This window comes from Micropterus salmoides, unplaced genomic scaffold (assembly GCF_014851395.1).
Source record: "Micropterus salmoides isolate LMB-PRFRI ecotype aquatic unplaced genomic scaffold, ASM1485139v1 Ms_hic_scaffold_5, whole genome shotgun sequence".
Lineage (NCBI taxonomy): Eukaryota > Metazoa > Chordata > Actinopteri > Centrarchiformes > Centrarchidae > Micropterus > Micropterus salmoides.
This window is the reverse complement of record NW_024044237.1, coordinates 24933083-24948922: the sequence shown is the minus strand read 5'-3', so window position 1 is coordinate 24948922 and position 15840 is coordinate 24933083. Positions and strand designations below refer to the sequence as shown.

The window sequence follows — 15840 nt, the reverse complement described above, 5'->3', positions numbered from 1 at the left end:
GAGGCACACACATTTTAAGTAAAAAAAAATGTGTCCTTGCTTTTACCACTGAAAGCAGTCATGGCCCGAATTTGTACTTGTGGGTGGCAAATTTGTGCTGAGTTTCAAATTCCCACAGTTTTCTCACGTGTTCATGAATGCAGACTTTAAGTAACCTCATTTGAATTTATGCACACATTTTATTTGAACATCATCAATTTGTTGCATGACTACAAATATTTTCTGAAATTATTTCTGAAGATCATTTCATGAAATCTTGACCCATATCAACATTGGTCCTACTGTCAAAGTAGAATACTTTTAGTCAAGGGCGTCATTTGGTGTTGAAAAGTGGTGGGGATATTTAAGGGCTCAGATTAGGGGTTGGACGAAACACTTAGGCCATGAGACATAATGATGCACAACTTTGTGTCACAAGAACATGATATGAATATATTAAAAATCCATTTAGACTAAATACTCATTTATGAAATATACGATTGTGGGGTTTGGGGGTCCTCAACACTTAATTTCCTGCATTCTGGACCATTTATGGTGGTCTTTATTTATATAGAGGAAAACACAAAATTCAAGTGGCATGTGACAATTCAAAATATAAAAATATACTGGTGTAGATCTGTTTCTTCTAATTGTTATTCAGTTCCCGTTGTGCACATAAACCTTTCTTAATGACACCTATTCTTTTAGTAAATATCACAGCACGTGTTAATGTTATTTTTTGGTTGATGTTTGAAATTAGTATACATCAAAGAGAAATTATTCTCTTCGACTTTTACTTTGAAGTTCGTGGATGAAACCTTTACCGGAAGTGTGTTGTAGGTCGGTTGAGGCTGCTGGGGAGGAAAGGAAAGCCCTGGCTGTGATGCCGCTGGATGATGGCTGCTTTCGGGATCCTAAGTTACGAACACCGGCCATTAAAGCGGCCCAGGCTCGGCCCTCCAGACGTTTATCCTCAAGATCCGAAGCAGAAAGAGGTCAGATATTACAATGTGCAATCTGAAAGTCCAGGAAGAATGGTTTGGGGGAAGGAAAATTTCTAGACAAGAGGCTTTGCAAGCTAACACTAGTTAGCCTGTTTAGCAAAGACCTCAAGACGATTTGGGCCTAGCAATAACAATGAACTGCACCTAGTTGTCAGTTTGTTAGCTATCTCGCCAGCTTTGCTTGGAAAACAACCGGCTCGTTAAATACCAAGTTAAGCTAGCTTATCTGCTGGCGGGTGCTGTTCCATTTGATATAAACTGCAGGCAGTGTTTTGCTTTGTGATGAACAACAATATGCGTTGCTGTTTTGGATTGTGCGTGACTAGTAATTGTTTGTTAGCCTGATATTTTGGTGTAGCGAGTTAACGTTAGCTAAAACAGCACAGCTAACCTTCATGACATGCAAGCTGTAATTTAAAGTTAAATGATCGGTGCTCAGTTTTAAGATTGGAGTTTGGCCTAACGTTAGCTGGTTTGTGCTGTTGGCTCCTGATCTATTATTAACCGAAGATAATCTGTTGATGGAAGGAAGCCTGACTGCTCTGCCTCTGGGGTATTCTGCCACCGTTGCTGCAAATGCCCCTTATAATGACTTAGCAGCATTTCATTATAGTCAAGTCTATTTTCTTGGTGTCAGCAAACGCAATTAAGCACATATCCTGATTTTCTACATACTACAACTAGCTGGCCTGAAATGATTAGATATTGTGGATCGACTCTAGTAACTTTGCATGGATGTTTTTAGTTTTGCACTGAAATGTGTGTTTGTTTCAGGATGAGCTAACTGCACTAAATGTGAAGCAAGGATTCAATAACCAACCAGCTGTATCTGGTGATGAACACGGCAGTGCTAAAAATGTCAACTTCAACCCATCGAAGGTAAAGATTCTCTAATTCAAGTTCAACCCTGCATGCTACTTGTTGTATTTCAGGCGCGAATGGTTTTAATTGATTTTAGCCATCATGCATGTTTCCCTCAATGCTTTACAGATCAGTTCAAACTTCAGCAGCATCATTGCAGAGAAGCTGCGTTACAACACGTTTCTAGACACAGGGAAGCGTAAGCCACAGGTCAACCAGAAGGATAATTTCTGGCTTGTCACAGCAAGGTCACAGAGCTCCATCAATAACTGGTTCACGGATTTAGCTGGAACTAAACCTCTAACACAGCTGGCTAAAAAGGTAAGACCCTGGTGTGAGTCTCTAAAAGCCTTTTTACTATACTATGCTTCGCTTCTTCATGTTATATAATATAATTACTGCAGAAACAGAAAAAAGGGGCACGTGGAGAAAACAAGGCCTCACCCTCTGCCCTGTTGGCTGATTATTCAGTTTAATTTATTGCATCAGTCATTACGTCAGTCTCCTTTGCATGTTTTTTATTTTGTTTGAATGTCTTTTGTCAAAAAAATTCAAAATACTTTGCTGTTTTAAGATACTAAAGTAAAAAGAAACACCTTTATTGTCGCACCTACATGATTAATTCGATTGATTGGACTAGCCATTTTTTGAGGCTCAAACATTTTCCCACCCACATTGACCGATACTGATATGGTGCACATTTTGTCTCTCTAATGGTTTGTCTTTCTAATGCTAATGGAAATAGGCTTTCGAGTTTTGTCAGTCATGAGGTGAATTAAGTGGATGTCAAAATATTATTTACTCTATAATAGCACACTTACATGTTGAGCATTAGCATGTTAAATTCACAGCTAAATGTTTGTGTGTTAACTGTTGCTACTGTAACTATAAAATGCTAGCATGCAGTGCCGCTAACGTTTTTAGGCTCAGCTGTGTCTTGAGTTGAATACTCAAGCCTGAATAAATCACAGCTGATCCTAAATACACTGGAGCCTGACAAAGTACATATTAGAATGAGGAAAGTTAGCCAAATCTGACAATGTAGCACTGAGTTTGACTAAGCAAGATGTCCTTTCCTTAATAGCTCGTAATAACCAGACTTCACCTATTTGTCCAGTTCGAAATAATAATGTAAGAACAACAAAGTCTTTCCATTTTTAATCCAAAAGATAGTTTTCCTGCTTGTAATGAGCATCAAAGCTTCACAGGGCTGCTTGTGTTACTACCTACTTTTCTTTAAAGCTGATGTTGTCCGGTACTCACAGTATGCAGACATATCAGTGCATGTTTATGGTAACTGTGCTAATATCAAATAGTTTTGCGACGTCATCCCACAAATTTTGCTTCACTTATCATGGTCTGGCAAGATTCGATGGACTCTTGCTGCCTGGACAGAATAAGCTAACAGATAAGGTGTGGAGGATCCAGATGTGGATCACTGCTTGGAGAAATTGATGTGCCAGTTCTGTGAAAGCAAAGAAGAGAGCGAATAGCAGTAGTTAGAAGGTGTCGTGGTGATAAAACAGTCCCCAAACTGTGCCAAACTCTTCTGAATGATTCAGTTCAACATCACAAAACAAGAACAATTCAGAGAAAGTAAGTAATGCAGTGTTTTGAATTTCCTTGTTAATACAATTGATGCTTCTGTGTAAATCAAGTCTATTGTTTGTCTTGTTTGGGTGTATTGACCCAGAACACAATGAACTGTCATTGTTTGCCAGTGGAAACAGGTTTCATTGCTATGTAGTTATTTTTTAAACTGGAAAATATATTCTTTATAGATTATCTTGTTGAGCTTTCTTTTTCATTCTCTTACAACAAATTGTTTTGTGTTTAAGTGCTCTTATAAGTGGCAGTAAATAAGTGTTGAATTTTGAATACATCAGGCTCAATTAAAGGCCAGCTTTCTATTCACAAGTGTATGAAAGGGCTTTATATTTTTATTGCTGCCTGCATCGATACATTCATTTAATTGTTTTTCTAACTATAATGAACACATTTCCTAACTGTTTATTAACGCGTTTGACAGATCACTTTTCCAGAAGATGACCTGTTCCAGGTTTCTCCTCAGCTACTTCTTCAGACCAGAGAAGAAGTTACATCAGGAAAACATAGCAAATGTGTTTCATAGAAATTGTGGACTTCATGCATGCATTTTCAAAGCAAAATGTTAGAAAGGAAATGTCTTGTAGCTAAAAGTTTATTTTATTGCAACAGACAAGGATTTCTGAACTCTGTCTTTACATAATTTAGAAGTAACATGTACATTTTAGGTTGAACTTTTCTATAGAACTGTCAGCTGTTTCGAAAAAAGTAAAACACATTTAAGAAACTGCTTCGGCCTTTTTTTATGGCAGATGTCTTCTTTTTTTTGTGGTTTTTTAAGAAATATTCGGCGTGTGTATTGTTTCACTCAACATGACTGACGCTCATGAAATGTCTTTGTCACAGGTTCCCATCTTTAGCAAAAAGGAGGAGGTTTTTGGATACTTGGCCAAGTACTTAGTCCCTGTCATGCGTTCAGCATGGATGATTAAGATGACTTGTGCTTACCACGCAGCCATCACAGAAACTAAAGTCAAGAAGAGGCATGTGATTGATCCTTGTATAGGTAAGCAAATAGCTTCATTAATTGTGGATTATGCAGTGTGTTTTTGATTTGTTTATTGATGTTTATGCTGTTATTGATGTATTTTGAGTCAAGTTTCATGTTCTCTGTAGGCCAAAGGTAATTAAAAACAAAAAATGACATGCTTTCTTCTATGGGATAATGAGAAAATTCTTTGAGTAGAATATATTCTGCCGTGTATTTACTTTATTTTGCTTTAAGATGCATTTTTGTGTTTGTGTAGAATGGACTCAAATTATTACTAAGTACCTATGGGAGCAGCTTCAGAAGGTGGCCGAATTTTACAGACAGTTTCCAGGTCAAGGCTGTAGCTCGCCCCTACCAGCCACTCCTGCTGATGTGGAGATGGCCATGAAGCAGTGGGAATACAATGAGAAACTAGCCATGTTCATGTTTCAGGTCAGTTCACACTCTCAAGTCTGCTGCCTGGCAGCTTTGGGAATAACATGTTACTATATTATGTTACTGTAATCCCATCAGTTGTGTTACAGGCATTGCTTGCGTTACACATGCAATTTCAAAAGAACTATTTTACAACATAACGAAGAGCCGTGGCAACAATCTGCTGTCGAGGGAACTGCTTTCGCTGGAGTACAAAACTGCTGAGCAGACCATAAGCTTTACTGAGCAGGCTGATCGTAGCTTTTTTTTAAAAAACATGGCAAGATCAGTTTTAACAGATCTCCTGCAGGTATCACAGGGAAAACTGGGGAGTATGGCATGAAAAAAATGCTGTCCATTGTAAAATATTTCTTTCATACAAAGTGTTCTCTATGAGCAATAAAAAAAACAATGTCATTACATTTGGGAAGAGTATGAATGATTTCTAGGTCTCCACATGAAACACTTTTTTAATCTTGTTTATCTACTTAATATTCTGATGCACTTGTGTTTTGGTCTCTGTGTTCAGGATGGTATGCTGGACAGACATGAGTTCCTGACATGGGTGCTGGAATGTTTTGAGAAGGTGCGACCCGGTGAAGACGAGCTTCTCAGACTTCTCCTGCCCCTTTTACTACAGGTATACCCTTCTCTCCGTTTACTATGATCGCAACATCCAACACACGTCAGCCTCACACCATCACTCGTGCACTGATGGATTGCTTTTGGGAAACATGCAGTGCTGCTTAACACTCATACAGCTGTACAGAGTGAAATGCACTAGCTGCTTGGCATTATGACTCTACAGCTGTCAGCAGTTTATCATGAACCGGTCATGTGTCTTCGTCCAAGGCACTTTGGTGTTGTTGACCTTTGCTGACAGAGGCCCACCGGGGGCCTCATTTTGTTTCTATTTCCAAAGCTGACTGATGTTAATGGACGTTGATTGTTGAGGGTAATGCTGTGAATCTCTCCTCCATCCTTCAGTACTCGGGGGAATTTGTACAGTCAGCTTACTTGTCACGGAGGCTGGCTTACTTCTGCACACGCCGCCTCAATCTGTTGCTAAGCGACGGGAGCCTGGGCCCCGGCACAGGAGGGCATCCAGCCCATGGCATCTTGGCACAGCAAGGTAATGCCCTGCCCCCAACCCCAACCTCGCAGCCGGCAGGAGGGAACCAGCCCCAGACACCTTTCACAGACTTCTACATCTGCCCTCAGCACAGGCCTCTGGTGTTCGGGCTCAGCTGCATGTTACAGGTATGATATGTTCTTTTTGATATATAATCAATACATGGAATATAGGAGAGATTATTATCTAGAGAATACTTGAAATTCTTCACTAATTAGTCTCCTTTTCTTTTTTTATTTGTGTCACATCAGAGCATAGCGTTGTGTTGTCCTAGCGCTCTGGTGTGGCATTACTCCCTAACAGACAGCAGAAACAAAACTGGTTCACCTCTGGACCTCCTGCCCATCGCCCCATCCAGCTTACCAATGCCAGGGGGCAATACTGCCTTTACACAACAGGTACCTCCATCAGCTTTGTTATAGTTGAGCATGAACGTTTATCTTGTCTTTGCCAACTGTATTTTTATTTGGTAAAGTAGCACAGGTACACATGAAATGGGGTGTAACAGATCCCATCACGTTCCAGTTTTTGAAGAATGAAAGAAAAACAAACAAATGCATTATACTGTATAATCAAACACATACACATGTATACATAACATTTATGTACACACATTTACTCGAACATGAAAATCTGTGTACATTTATACCTATTTACACACATCAATGTACATAAAAGGCATTAAAAGTAAATGTGTGTATGTATTCTTACATGTATAATAATGTCCCCAAAACTTATTTTTACTTTAACTTAAGCAAAAAATAACAGAACACCTAATAACACTTAGGTAGCTAAGAAATTAAGAGGAATTTACAGTTTACAGTTGGTTTACTTAAATCTGAATGGTGTTAAATATTTTAACCAGTATTCCCAGCAGCTTTCACACCTGTCCTGTTTGTGTCTTTAAAGCAAGCGTTAATTTCTCCACCCCCAAAAATATAATGAATCGAATTTTGGAAACTGTAGTTTGACAAAAACAATCTTAACTCAAAAGCTAGTAGTAAGGATTTTTTTGCCGTGTTTATCTTTCTAATGCATTTCAATATGAGCTGTAAATGTGTGTTCACAGCACCAAGGTGTTTGTTTTTATCTGAGATGTTGAGATAATGTTGTGTCTCACTTTTTTCCCCTTTCACCACAGGTCCGTACAAAATTGAGAGAGATTGAAGAACAAGTTAAGGAGCGAGGCCAGGCAGTGGAGTTCAGGTGGTCGTTTGACAAGTGTCAGGAAACCACAGCAGGTCAGGAAACGGTTCCTATATCTCTGCAGACACCTCTGCACAGCCTGTGAGAACGGGTTTGTGTGAGGACAACAAAGTCAGTGAGTTAGTGATGATATCTGTAATCTGTTGCCAGGGTTCACTATTGGGAGGGTTCTCCACACCCTGGAGGTTTTAGACAACCACAGCTTTGAGAAGTCTGACTTCAACAACTCACTGGATTCGCTGTATAACCGAATATTTGGGTCAGGCCAGAGTAAAGATGGCCATGAGGTAATAATTAATTCCCCTTATCTTTTTTTTATGCAAAAAGCATGAAAAAAATGTCAGTCTGTATTATACAATATGTATTTCTGTGCTGGCATCACTCCTGTGCTGATACCATGAGATTACTGATCATCAGATTAGAAAATGTGACTTTTGTGCCTCTATTTTTAACTGTATTGTCTCAAAACGCATGTTTCTGTCCAGATGTCTCCAGACGATGATGCGGTGGTGACCTTGCTTTGCGAATGGGCAGTGTGCTGTAAGCGTTCTGGCAGACACAGGGCCATGGTTGTAGCCAAGCTGCTAGAAAAGAGACAGGCCGAAATAGAAGCAGAGGTAAGAGATGCACTGCCCTCTGTGAGTTACGACATGTCCCTGTCACAGCTCCAAACTAACTGGTTTAGTAGTGATCAACTTAATTACATCGCCGCTGCTCTGGTGTCCAGTCAGTAACTGTACTGTCATGTCTGACTATATGAACAGCGTTATAGTACAAAGGTTTTTTTTATCTTGTACTTGTCTTGGTCTCAGCCGTCAACCTCACCCCTCTCTTATTAGTGTTCCCTGTTGTAAGAAGTGCCAGATTGTACCGTGTAAAATGCTTGTTGCTGTTAACAAAATGTGTGAACGATATCTGGTGAACTGGTGGCACCACAGACATCACTACTTGATGAACAAGAATATGTGGGTGCTAACGACCTGAGGTGAGAAACGCTAGTTTTAGCTCCAATATGAGCTGAATCAATCTAACAATCTAAATAAAATCATACTAACTATATTTTAAATGGCATGGTAATATGTTTTTATTACGTCCAAATTCATCAAGCACTACCCCGCTAAAAACTGTTTTGACTGACCACGCTAAAAGAAATTTGTAGTTTATTTGTTTCAATGGACCAAACTGATTTTCTGCACATTTGTCTTCCAACGTGATTGCCTAAATACTGTATCGAAGCCTTCATGCCTCCGCCAGGAATATAATCAGGAAAGTCATGAAATACTAAATGCATTTAATTTAGTTTAGAAATAATTTTAATACTTTTAATACGATATTGAGTTTAATAATAAATATTATCAAATGACCATATGCAGTAAGTGTTGACATAACCTTGGTGTCCTCAGGGATGGCTGATTACATACACCTCGTGGAAAGATTACATGGTTACAAGGAGCTATGAATCCTTTGGTATTAGCGTCTGCAGTGCTTAAGTTTGTGTTTTACAAATCAACATTACCACTATGTGCATGAATTTAATCAAAGTTTTTTAGTCTGTAGAACTATCTTTTGTTTTATTATCCTGAAAGTTCATTTGTTTATTTTCCTGCTTCCTCATGGCATTTTGTCCGATATGAATTCCTGCTGGGATGTTTCTACAGTCCCGTTAAGCCTCCCACCTGAAATTGTTATCTATTGCAACTGCATTATTCATATTTTGTGGCTTCTGTTGACGAACTCTAATGCCAAATGGAAGTGTAAAATAAGGAAAGCTTGTAAATAGGTTTTCTACATTTAGCACTCAAAGACTGTTTGCTGCGTGTCGTCCGTCTGGTGTGTATTTGTTTGCAGAGGTGTGGTGAATCGGAGGTGGTGGATGAGAAGGGCTCTGTGTCGTCCGGCTCCCTCTCAGCTGCCACACTACCAATCTTTCAGGATGTGCTGCTACAGTTCCTCGACACTCAGGCCCCCACGCTGAGTGAGTCTCTCTGTTTATCTCTCTTATCCAGTGGCTGGGAATCTCAAAGGCATCAATCTTGATCTGTCTTTGCCTCTCATTTTATTACCCACTGCATATTTATTATAAATGATTTGGCAAGGGAAACCTGATATTAAATTATTCACATCCTCTTTTCCCTTCTATAGCGGAGCCTGGGAATGAAAATGAACGAGTGGAGTTCTCCAATCTGGTCCTGCTCTTCTGCGAGCTCATCCGTCACGACGTCTTTTCCCACAACATCTACATGTGCACACTCATTTCCCGTGGTGACCTGGCTTCTGACTCCCACCTGCCGCGCCCGCGCTCCCCCAGCGATGAGCCCTCTGATGAGTCGGAGCGCAAGGAGCAGGAGGCAGGCGGCAGTGGCAAGAACGAGGCACGTTGGAGGCATCTGTTGTTGGTGTTGCGGAGTGTGATGAGTCATTTGTGCAATACAAAGAACCAGCGTGGTGTAAAAGGGTAACATGAGGTTATTGTTTGTTCAACAGGATACCGGCCTGTCAGAGTCGATGGAAATCGATCACAACTCCAGTGCAAATTTTGACGAGGTACACACCACATTTAACATTTTACATTTCCTTCCAAAATTCATGCATGAATTTTGTTTGGAATCAAGATGTTTTTTTTTGTTTGTTTTTTTTAAATATAATCACCTCTATAGCGTGCACTCCTGCTATTTTTAAAAATGTGTCCTTTTGCCTTGCAGATGTTCTCTCCTCCAATGCACTGTGAGACTAAGGGGAGCCCCTCTCCTGAGAAACCAGCTCCAGAGCAGGACAGCAAGACCAGCTGTAAGGACAAGGGAATGGACCCTGCCTTCCCACAACTGTATGAGCAACCTCGCCACATTCAGTATGCCACTCACTTCCCTATTCCTCAGGTAAGATAACTCATAGGTTTGATTTAAAAAAAAAAAAAAAAAAAAAAAGCCAGAAAATCACACTTCTGGGTTGTTATGAATCAATAGATTCCGTACAGCTTTTCTACACAGGAGGCATTTCAGCCATGTTTTTCAGTCGTCCTCAAAGATGTTGTCCGCTTTACACACTAAACTAAAGTGACTGTGTATTTAGCTCCTGAGTGCTGCAAAAATGCGACTGACCTACACTCAGTACTGTGCCTGAATGCATCCTCTCTAGACCGTCAGAGGACTTAAGCTGCTGCTACTCTGCTGTCCTGCTGATTTAGCTGCGCAGGCTATGCAGGAGTTTGTTTTAGAATCTACAAGATTTTGTATCAGTTTTGACTAAAAGTTCAGTACGTTAAACATATAACAGTATGACTGCGTGTAGTGGAAAATAATCTTAATTTCCAGAGTAATAATGCCAACTAAATAATTTTGAGCCATCCTTGAAAGTTAAAATTTAACAGCTTAAACAATTAGTCAATTCATTGATAAGTTCAACTGTTAAAGAAATAATTCATTTTTCTTACTTTGTTCCAGCCTCTCAAGTATGAGGTTTACTTTTCTTTCTTATGTGATAGTAATTTGGAACTCAACCTATGTTGAACGTATCCCAATATTTTTACTTTCCAGAACTCTCAAACAAATGAGAGAAATGGTCTCTTCTTGTGGTTTAATCTAGCTTGTCACTTCTGTCTAAATAGGTTTTTTGGTTGTCCGTCCTGCTGTGCTGCTCATGTTATTCAGTGCATTCAGTTTACTTTTTTTTTTTTTCTTTTTCGTCACCTTTAGGAGGAGAGCGCCAGCCACGAGTGCAACCAGCGATTAGTGGTCCTCTATGGTGTGGGCAAACTGAGAGATGAGGCTCGACACACCATCAAGAAAATTACCAAAGACATCTTGAAGGTGCTCAACCGCAAAAGCACAGCAGAGACAGGTAACTGTGTTATATTATCAGGTTTTGACTGATAGCTTAATGTCCTGTATTTCCCATTTACTTGTTTTACATCCCTGTAGCTGCAGGCATGCAGTTTGTTTGGCAGGAAACTGCCGTTTAAGATGACATTTCAGTTTAGTTTCACCTACTTTTCATTTTTACGGATGAAAACGAGTCAGTGAAATCGTTTTCAAGTTTTAATGTGTACCCAGTTTTTATTACTCTTGCATCTTACAGCAGAAAACCTCTGTCTATCACATGATAGAGATAATGTTTTGCCTGACAGCAGTGTAGAACGCAGGAGATTTGTCATGCTTGGATGTTTGTTCACGTGCAAGCTGATTGCTCTCTTTCTCACCATGGCCATTCCAGATATTCTAATAATGCTCCGTCTTTGAATACATTTTATTTGTAGTCCCTTTCTTCTGCTCTTCTTAAGAGAACAAGTCTTTCTTTCTTTCTTTATCGAGTTGCATCACGCAGTCGTCTTTTCACCCAATTTCTATGTTAATAGCTCTCATCTGTTCACAGCCACTTTATCTCAGATACATGTGACCCTATTAAGGTGATTTTAAGGTTTTCAAAGTTATAATTGCATAGATTAGAGTGTTTTGTGTCACATTATCACATTCTTGTGAGCTGATGATGACCTTTGGCTCAAATCGCGTTTCTCTTAAATGAAAAGTACCATTTTCCTTTTCTTGAAAGTGTCTTTATAGCGGTGTCTTCTGCAGTGAAGCATCAAATCGAAGGAGGTTGGAAATAAGATAACAGACCATTGGCTTAACTCGATTTCACGGCTGGTGCGTTCGGCAGACTGGGAAGTGTACCGCTGACCAGTTACGAGATGCTGCTCCCTCACTTATTTTTTTATTCTCCTCTCTTTCCCACATACGCAGGAGGGGAGGAAGGACAAAAGAGGAAAAGGAGTAAGCCTGAGGCCTTTCCCACTGCAGAAGATATCTTCTCTAAATTCCAGCACCTCTCCCACTTTGACCAGCACCAAGTCACCTCCCAGGTTAGACCTGCAAACCTCATTAATTCATGTCCTCATGTGTCTCATTTTTCAATGTACGTAGCAATCCATTAATTATTTGGGGATTAGCCACAGGGTTTATTTATGCAAATACTTTAGCAGCCTACAGCAAAAGACCCGCCCAAGGTGACTCATTTACATGTAAATGTAATTTGAATGTATTTGGATTCCTCTTGTGAGATGTTTGAATACAGTTTGAATGGATAATGCACTCAGTTGACTGTCAATTAAAACACTGCAACACATAATGTATTTAGATTTCTCAGTAGTAGAGGTTGATAGATTATAAAATATGAAATACTTTGTGTTTGAAAATGATGCAATGAAAATTGCATTTGTATTTCTAAGTGCTTTTAATTCAAGTGTAGCTAACATAAATCACAGGGTCAAGTGTCTATGGAGCCAATACACATTTTAAAAAGATTATGGACCTAATAGTTTTTAATAACTTTTTCATAGCATTATGGTTGTGTTAGCAGTCATATATTTGTATTAAAGCAAAAGTTTATCATTTTGAGGCCCCATCCACACAACTGCGTTTTCATTTTAAACCTTTTGCTATGTTTGCACCTCCCATCCAGACTTAAACAGTTGAAGACCTAAAACGGAGAAGTTTAAAAACGCTGTCGACCCCATTTTTTGAAACTCTGGAGAGCGTTTTAGTGAATACGGGCAAAAATGAAGGACTTTAGAAACGATACCACATACGCTCACGTTTGGCTCTCTGGGTCTTATAAGTCATGCAAAGAGAAACACAATGGTATTTTTAGAAAAATATGTTGTACTATGCAAATAACACTTAGGCTATAGTCTACACTTGTAGGCTGCTACTGTGTATGTCGTCCGCTGCTTTTAACTCCAGTTAAAAGCCGGTGCAGTTCTTCGTCTGCATTACTTTATTCTTTTGCCATATCTTCTGTAACTATGGAAGAGAGAGACTAGCTGCTTCATGTTCAAAACTCGTAGTGTGGGGATGGGGCCTGAGAAACAACCTTGTTCGCGTTCTTGCACAGAATTGAGAATTGGATGAGAATTTTGACACCCCTCATGTATCTGTCTGTCAAATCACAGCCTGGTGATGGTTAGATTAGCTTAGCATAGATACTGGACACAGCTAGCCTGGCTCTGTCCAAAGGTAACAAAATCCGCCTACCAGCAATTGTAAAGGTGACTAATTAACACGTTATCAGTTAATGGAAAACGTGTTGTTTAATCAGTTATGTGGGTATATAAAGTAATAGCGAGAGGTGAGATAGTGAGATTTGTTCCTTTTTTATGTATGCAAGACACAATTTGAATGGTGTTGTTTTGCCTTCAATTGTCCAGTTTCCCTTCCTCAAACACCAAGATTCCAGTAACAAAATATTTTAGCATTTCTTGAATGTTTCTGCTTGCATTAAATGTAGACAGCTCAGTGGCACAATCGAGGCTGGAAATATTGTTATTTTTGCTTGTTAATTATGTCTGATATTTTGTTTTGTGCAGGTGTCCCGAAATGTGCTGGAACAGATCACCAGCTTTGCCTTAGGGAGGTCTTATCACCTGCCTCTCGTCCAGCACATTCAGTTCATCTTTGACCTCATGGAGTACTCCCTCAACATTAGTGGCCTCATAGACTTTGCTATTCAGGTATGGGCAACTTCATCGCTAATGTGATTTCAATATCTTTTTATTCATCTTTTGTTTGTAAAAATCCATTTACTGTGTGTGTTTTTGTAGCTTCTGAATGAGTTGAGTCTGGTGGAAGCCGAGCTGCTGCTGAAGTCGTCCAGCCTGGTGGGCAGCTACACCACTAGCCTGTGTCTGTGCATTGTAGCTGTGCTGAGGAGGTACCACTCCTGCCTCATTCTCAATCCTGATCAGACAGCGCAAGTTTTTGATGGGTATGTCACTTACAAGTTTTGATGTTTGTCAATAGGATACCACAAAGTTTCAGTCACATGCATTTCATAAAGACTTGCTTAGATTTTGAATGGTGGCTAAACCTGGAGCTGGTATGGATTGGTTTTGTAGTCATTCCTGCAAATTATTAAATTAACAAGACTGAATTACAAACCTAAAGGGAAGTTCGCAGGGTAAAGAAATTAATTAAACTTCTATTTAAGGTAGTAAAAAGGATGTTTGGGTTGTAACAGCAAGTTAAAGAATTGTTGGTGGTTTGCCTCCTCTGAGCCTCATTCTACTGTTTTTAATGAGGATTTTTATTGTCACAGGATTGCTGACCGGGCACTTAGTTTCTGTACACCATACTACTAGGAGTTGTTGTGACTTAACTTAGCTGATTCTGCCTTAAGTGTTAAGATAAAGATAGTTAATATAAAGCCTCTAATTAAAATAAACGTAATTAAAAAAAAGTAGAGTTTGTACGAAAAGACTGTTAAAAGATTAGTTTGACATTGTGTTTGCTTTCTTGTCAAGGCTACAGCCTGCAGCTAGCTAACTTAGCTTAGCAAATAGACTGGAAAGGGGAAACAGCTAGCCTGGCTCTATCCAAAGGTAACAAAAGCCTCTTAACTGCGCCTTGCGCCAACTTATTACCACAGTATATCTCATTTGTACAAAATATTTTGAATTTGTTTTCTTCAGGGTGTTGCTGGCCCCAGCCAAGAAATAGTCAAGCATGTGACCTTAAGAGATACACATGTTAGAGGTCCTGGTACACGGGTTTTGTTACCTTTCACAGAATAAGGCTAGCTGATTCCCCCTATTTCCAGTCTTTATGCTAAGCTAAGTTGGCCAGCTGCTGGCTGTAGCTCCATACTTAACGTACAGAATGGAAAGCATATCTATTTTCTCATCAAACCTTCAGCAAGAAAGCGAATAAGCGTTTCCCAAAATGTTTGACTTTCCCTTTAAAGTATGCAGCTGAAGGATTTGCTGTTCATGTGTGTATATGTGTTCTCAGGTTGCGCGTCGTGGTGAAACCAGGTGTGAACCCTGCAGACTGTTCCTCTGCTGAGCGCTGTATCTTGGCCTACCTGTATGACCTCTATACTTCCTGCAGTCACCTCAAGAACAAGTTTGGCGAGATCTTCAGGTATTAATAAATCTTCACTTTTTGAAAAATTTGATATTTTTTGTTACAAAAATGGATATTTAGCTCTGTTTCAAGGCCTTTTTTGACTTATCCATCAAGGATGGATGTCTTGTTTGCCCATGTTTTACTTTATGTACTTAATAGTTGCTGCTTTTTATTGAATATTATCAACATAACCCCATATTTTCTCCTTTACGCTTGTGTTCTCTCAGTGAGTTCTGCTCTAAAGTGAAAAACTTCATCTACTGCAACATCGACCCATCAGACTCCAACATGCTTTGGGATCCTGTGTTCATGATGGAGGCCATTGCCAACCCCTCGGCCCACAACTTCAATCACTCCATGGTGGGCAAGATTCTCAACGACAGCCCAGCCAACCGCTACAGCTTCGTCTGTAATGTGCTCATGGATGTGTGTGTGGACCACAGAGACCCTGAGAGGTAGGTTGCTTTTGTTACAGTTGTGTTGTATGGCTCAGACTGCTACAGTTTTGTACTTTTTGTTGTACTGTTGGTTCATATCATGAAATGTGTTTTCAGGGTGAACGATATTGGGATCCTGTGTGCCGAGCTGACTGCGTACTGTCGCTCCCTGAGCGCTGAGTGGCTCGGCATCCTCAAGGCTCTCTGCTGCTCCTCTAACAATGGCAACTGTGGCTTCAATGATTTGCTGTGTAACGTAGATGTAAGTTGTAGTTTCTTACACCAGTACGGGCATGCCCAGTGTACATGAACGGCC

At 39.8% G+C, this 15840-nt stretch overlaps 1 protein-coding gene across 2 annotated transcripts in view; it reads left to right on the top strand.

Moving 5' to 3' along the window:
* The first annotated feature begins 834 nt into the window (after positions 1-834).
* Positions 835-15840, top strand: part of med12 (mediator complex subunit 12) — a 31187-nt gene continuing 16181 nt past the window's right edge. For both annotated transcript variants that reach the window (XM_038699374.1, XM_038699373.1), the window contains exons 1-22: positions 835-974; positions 1758-1862; positions 1974-2165; positions 4296-4455; positions 4697-4872; positions 5384-5494; positions 5842-6114; positions 6238-6384; positions 7128-7227; positions 7343-7479; positions 7678-7809; positions 9041-9167; positions 9335-9564; positions 9677-9736; positions 9895-10068; positions 10885-11029; positions 11929-12047; positions 13551-13694; positions 13785-13948; positions 14971-15102; positions 15315-15542; positions 15642-15786. In XM_038699374.1, the coding sequence (XP_038555302.1) occupies positions 873-974; positions 1758-1862; positions 1974-2165; positions 4296-4455; positions 4697-4872; positions 5384-5494; positions 5842-6114; positions 6238-6384; positions 7128-7227; positions 7343-7479; positions 7678-7809; positions 9041-9167; positions 9335-9564; positions 9677-9736; positions 9895-10068; positions 10885-11029; positions 11929-12047; positions 13551-13694; positions 13785-13948; positions 14971-15102; positions 15315-15542; positions 15642-15786 (3303 nt within the window). In that variant the 5' untranslated portion in view covers positions 835-872. The remainder of the gene's footprint in view (positions 975-1757; positions 1863-1973; positions 2166-4295; positions 4456-4696; positions 4873-5383; positions 5495-5841; positions 6115-6237; positions 6385-7127; positions 7228-7342; positions 7480-7677; positions 7810-9040; positions 9168-9334; positions 9565-9676; positions 9737-9894; positions 10069-10884; positions 11030-11928; positions 12048-13550; positions 13695-13784; positions 13949-14970; positions 15103-15314; positions 15543-15641; positions 15787-15840) is intronic.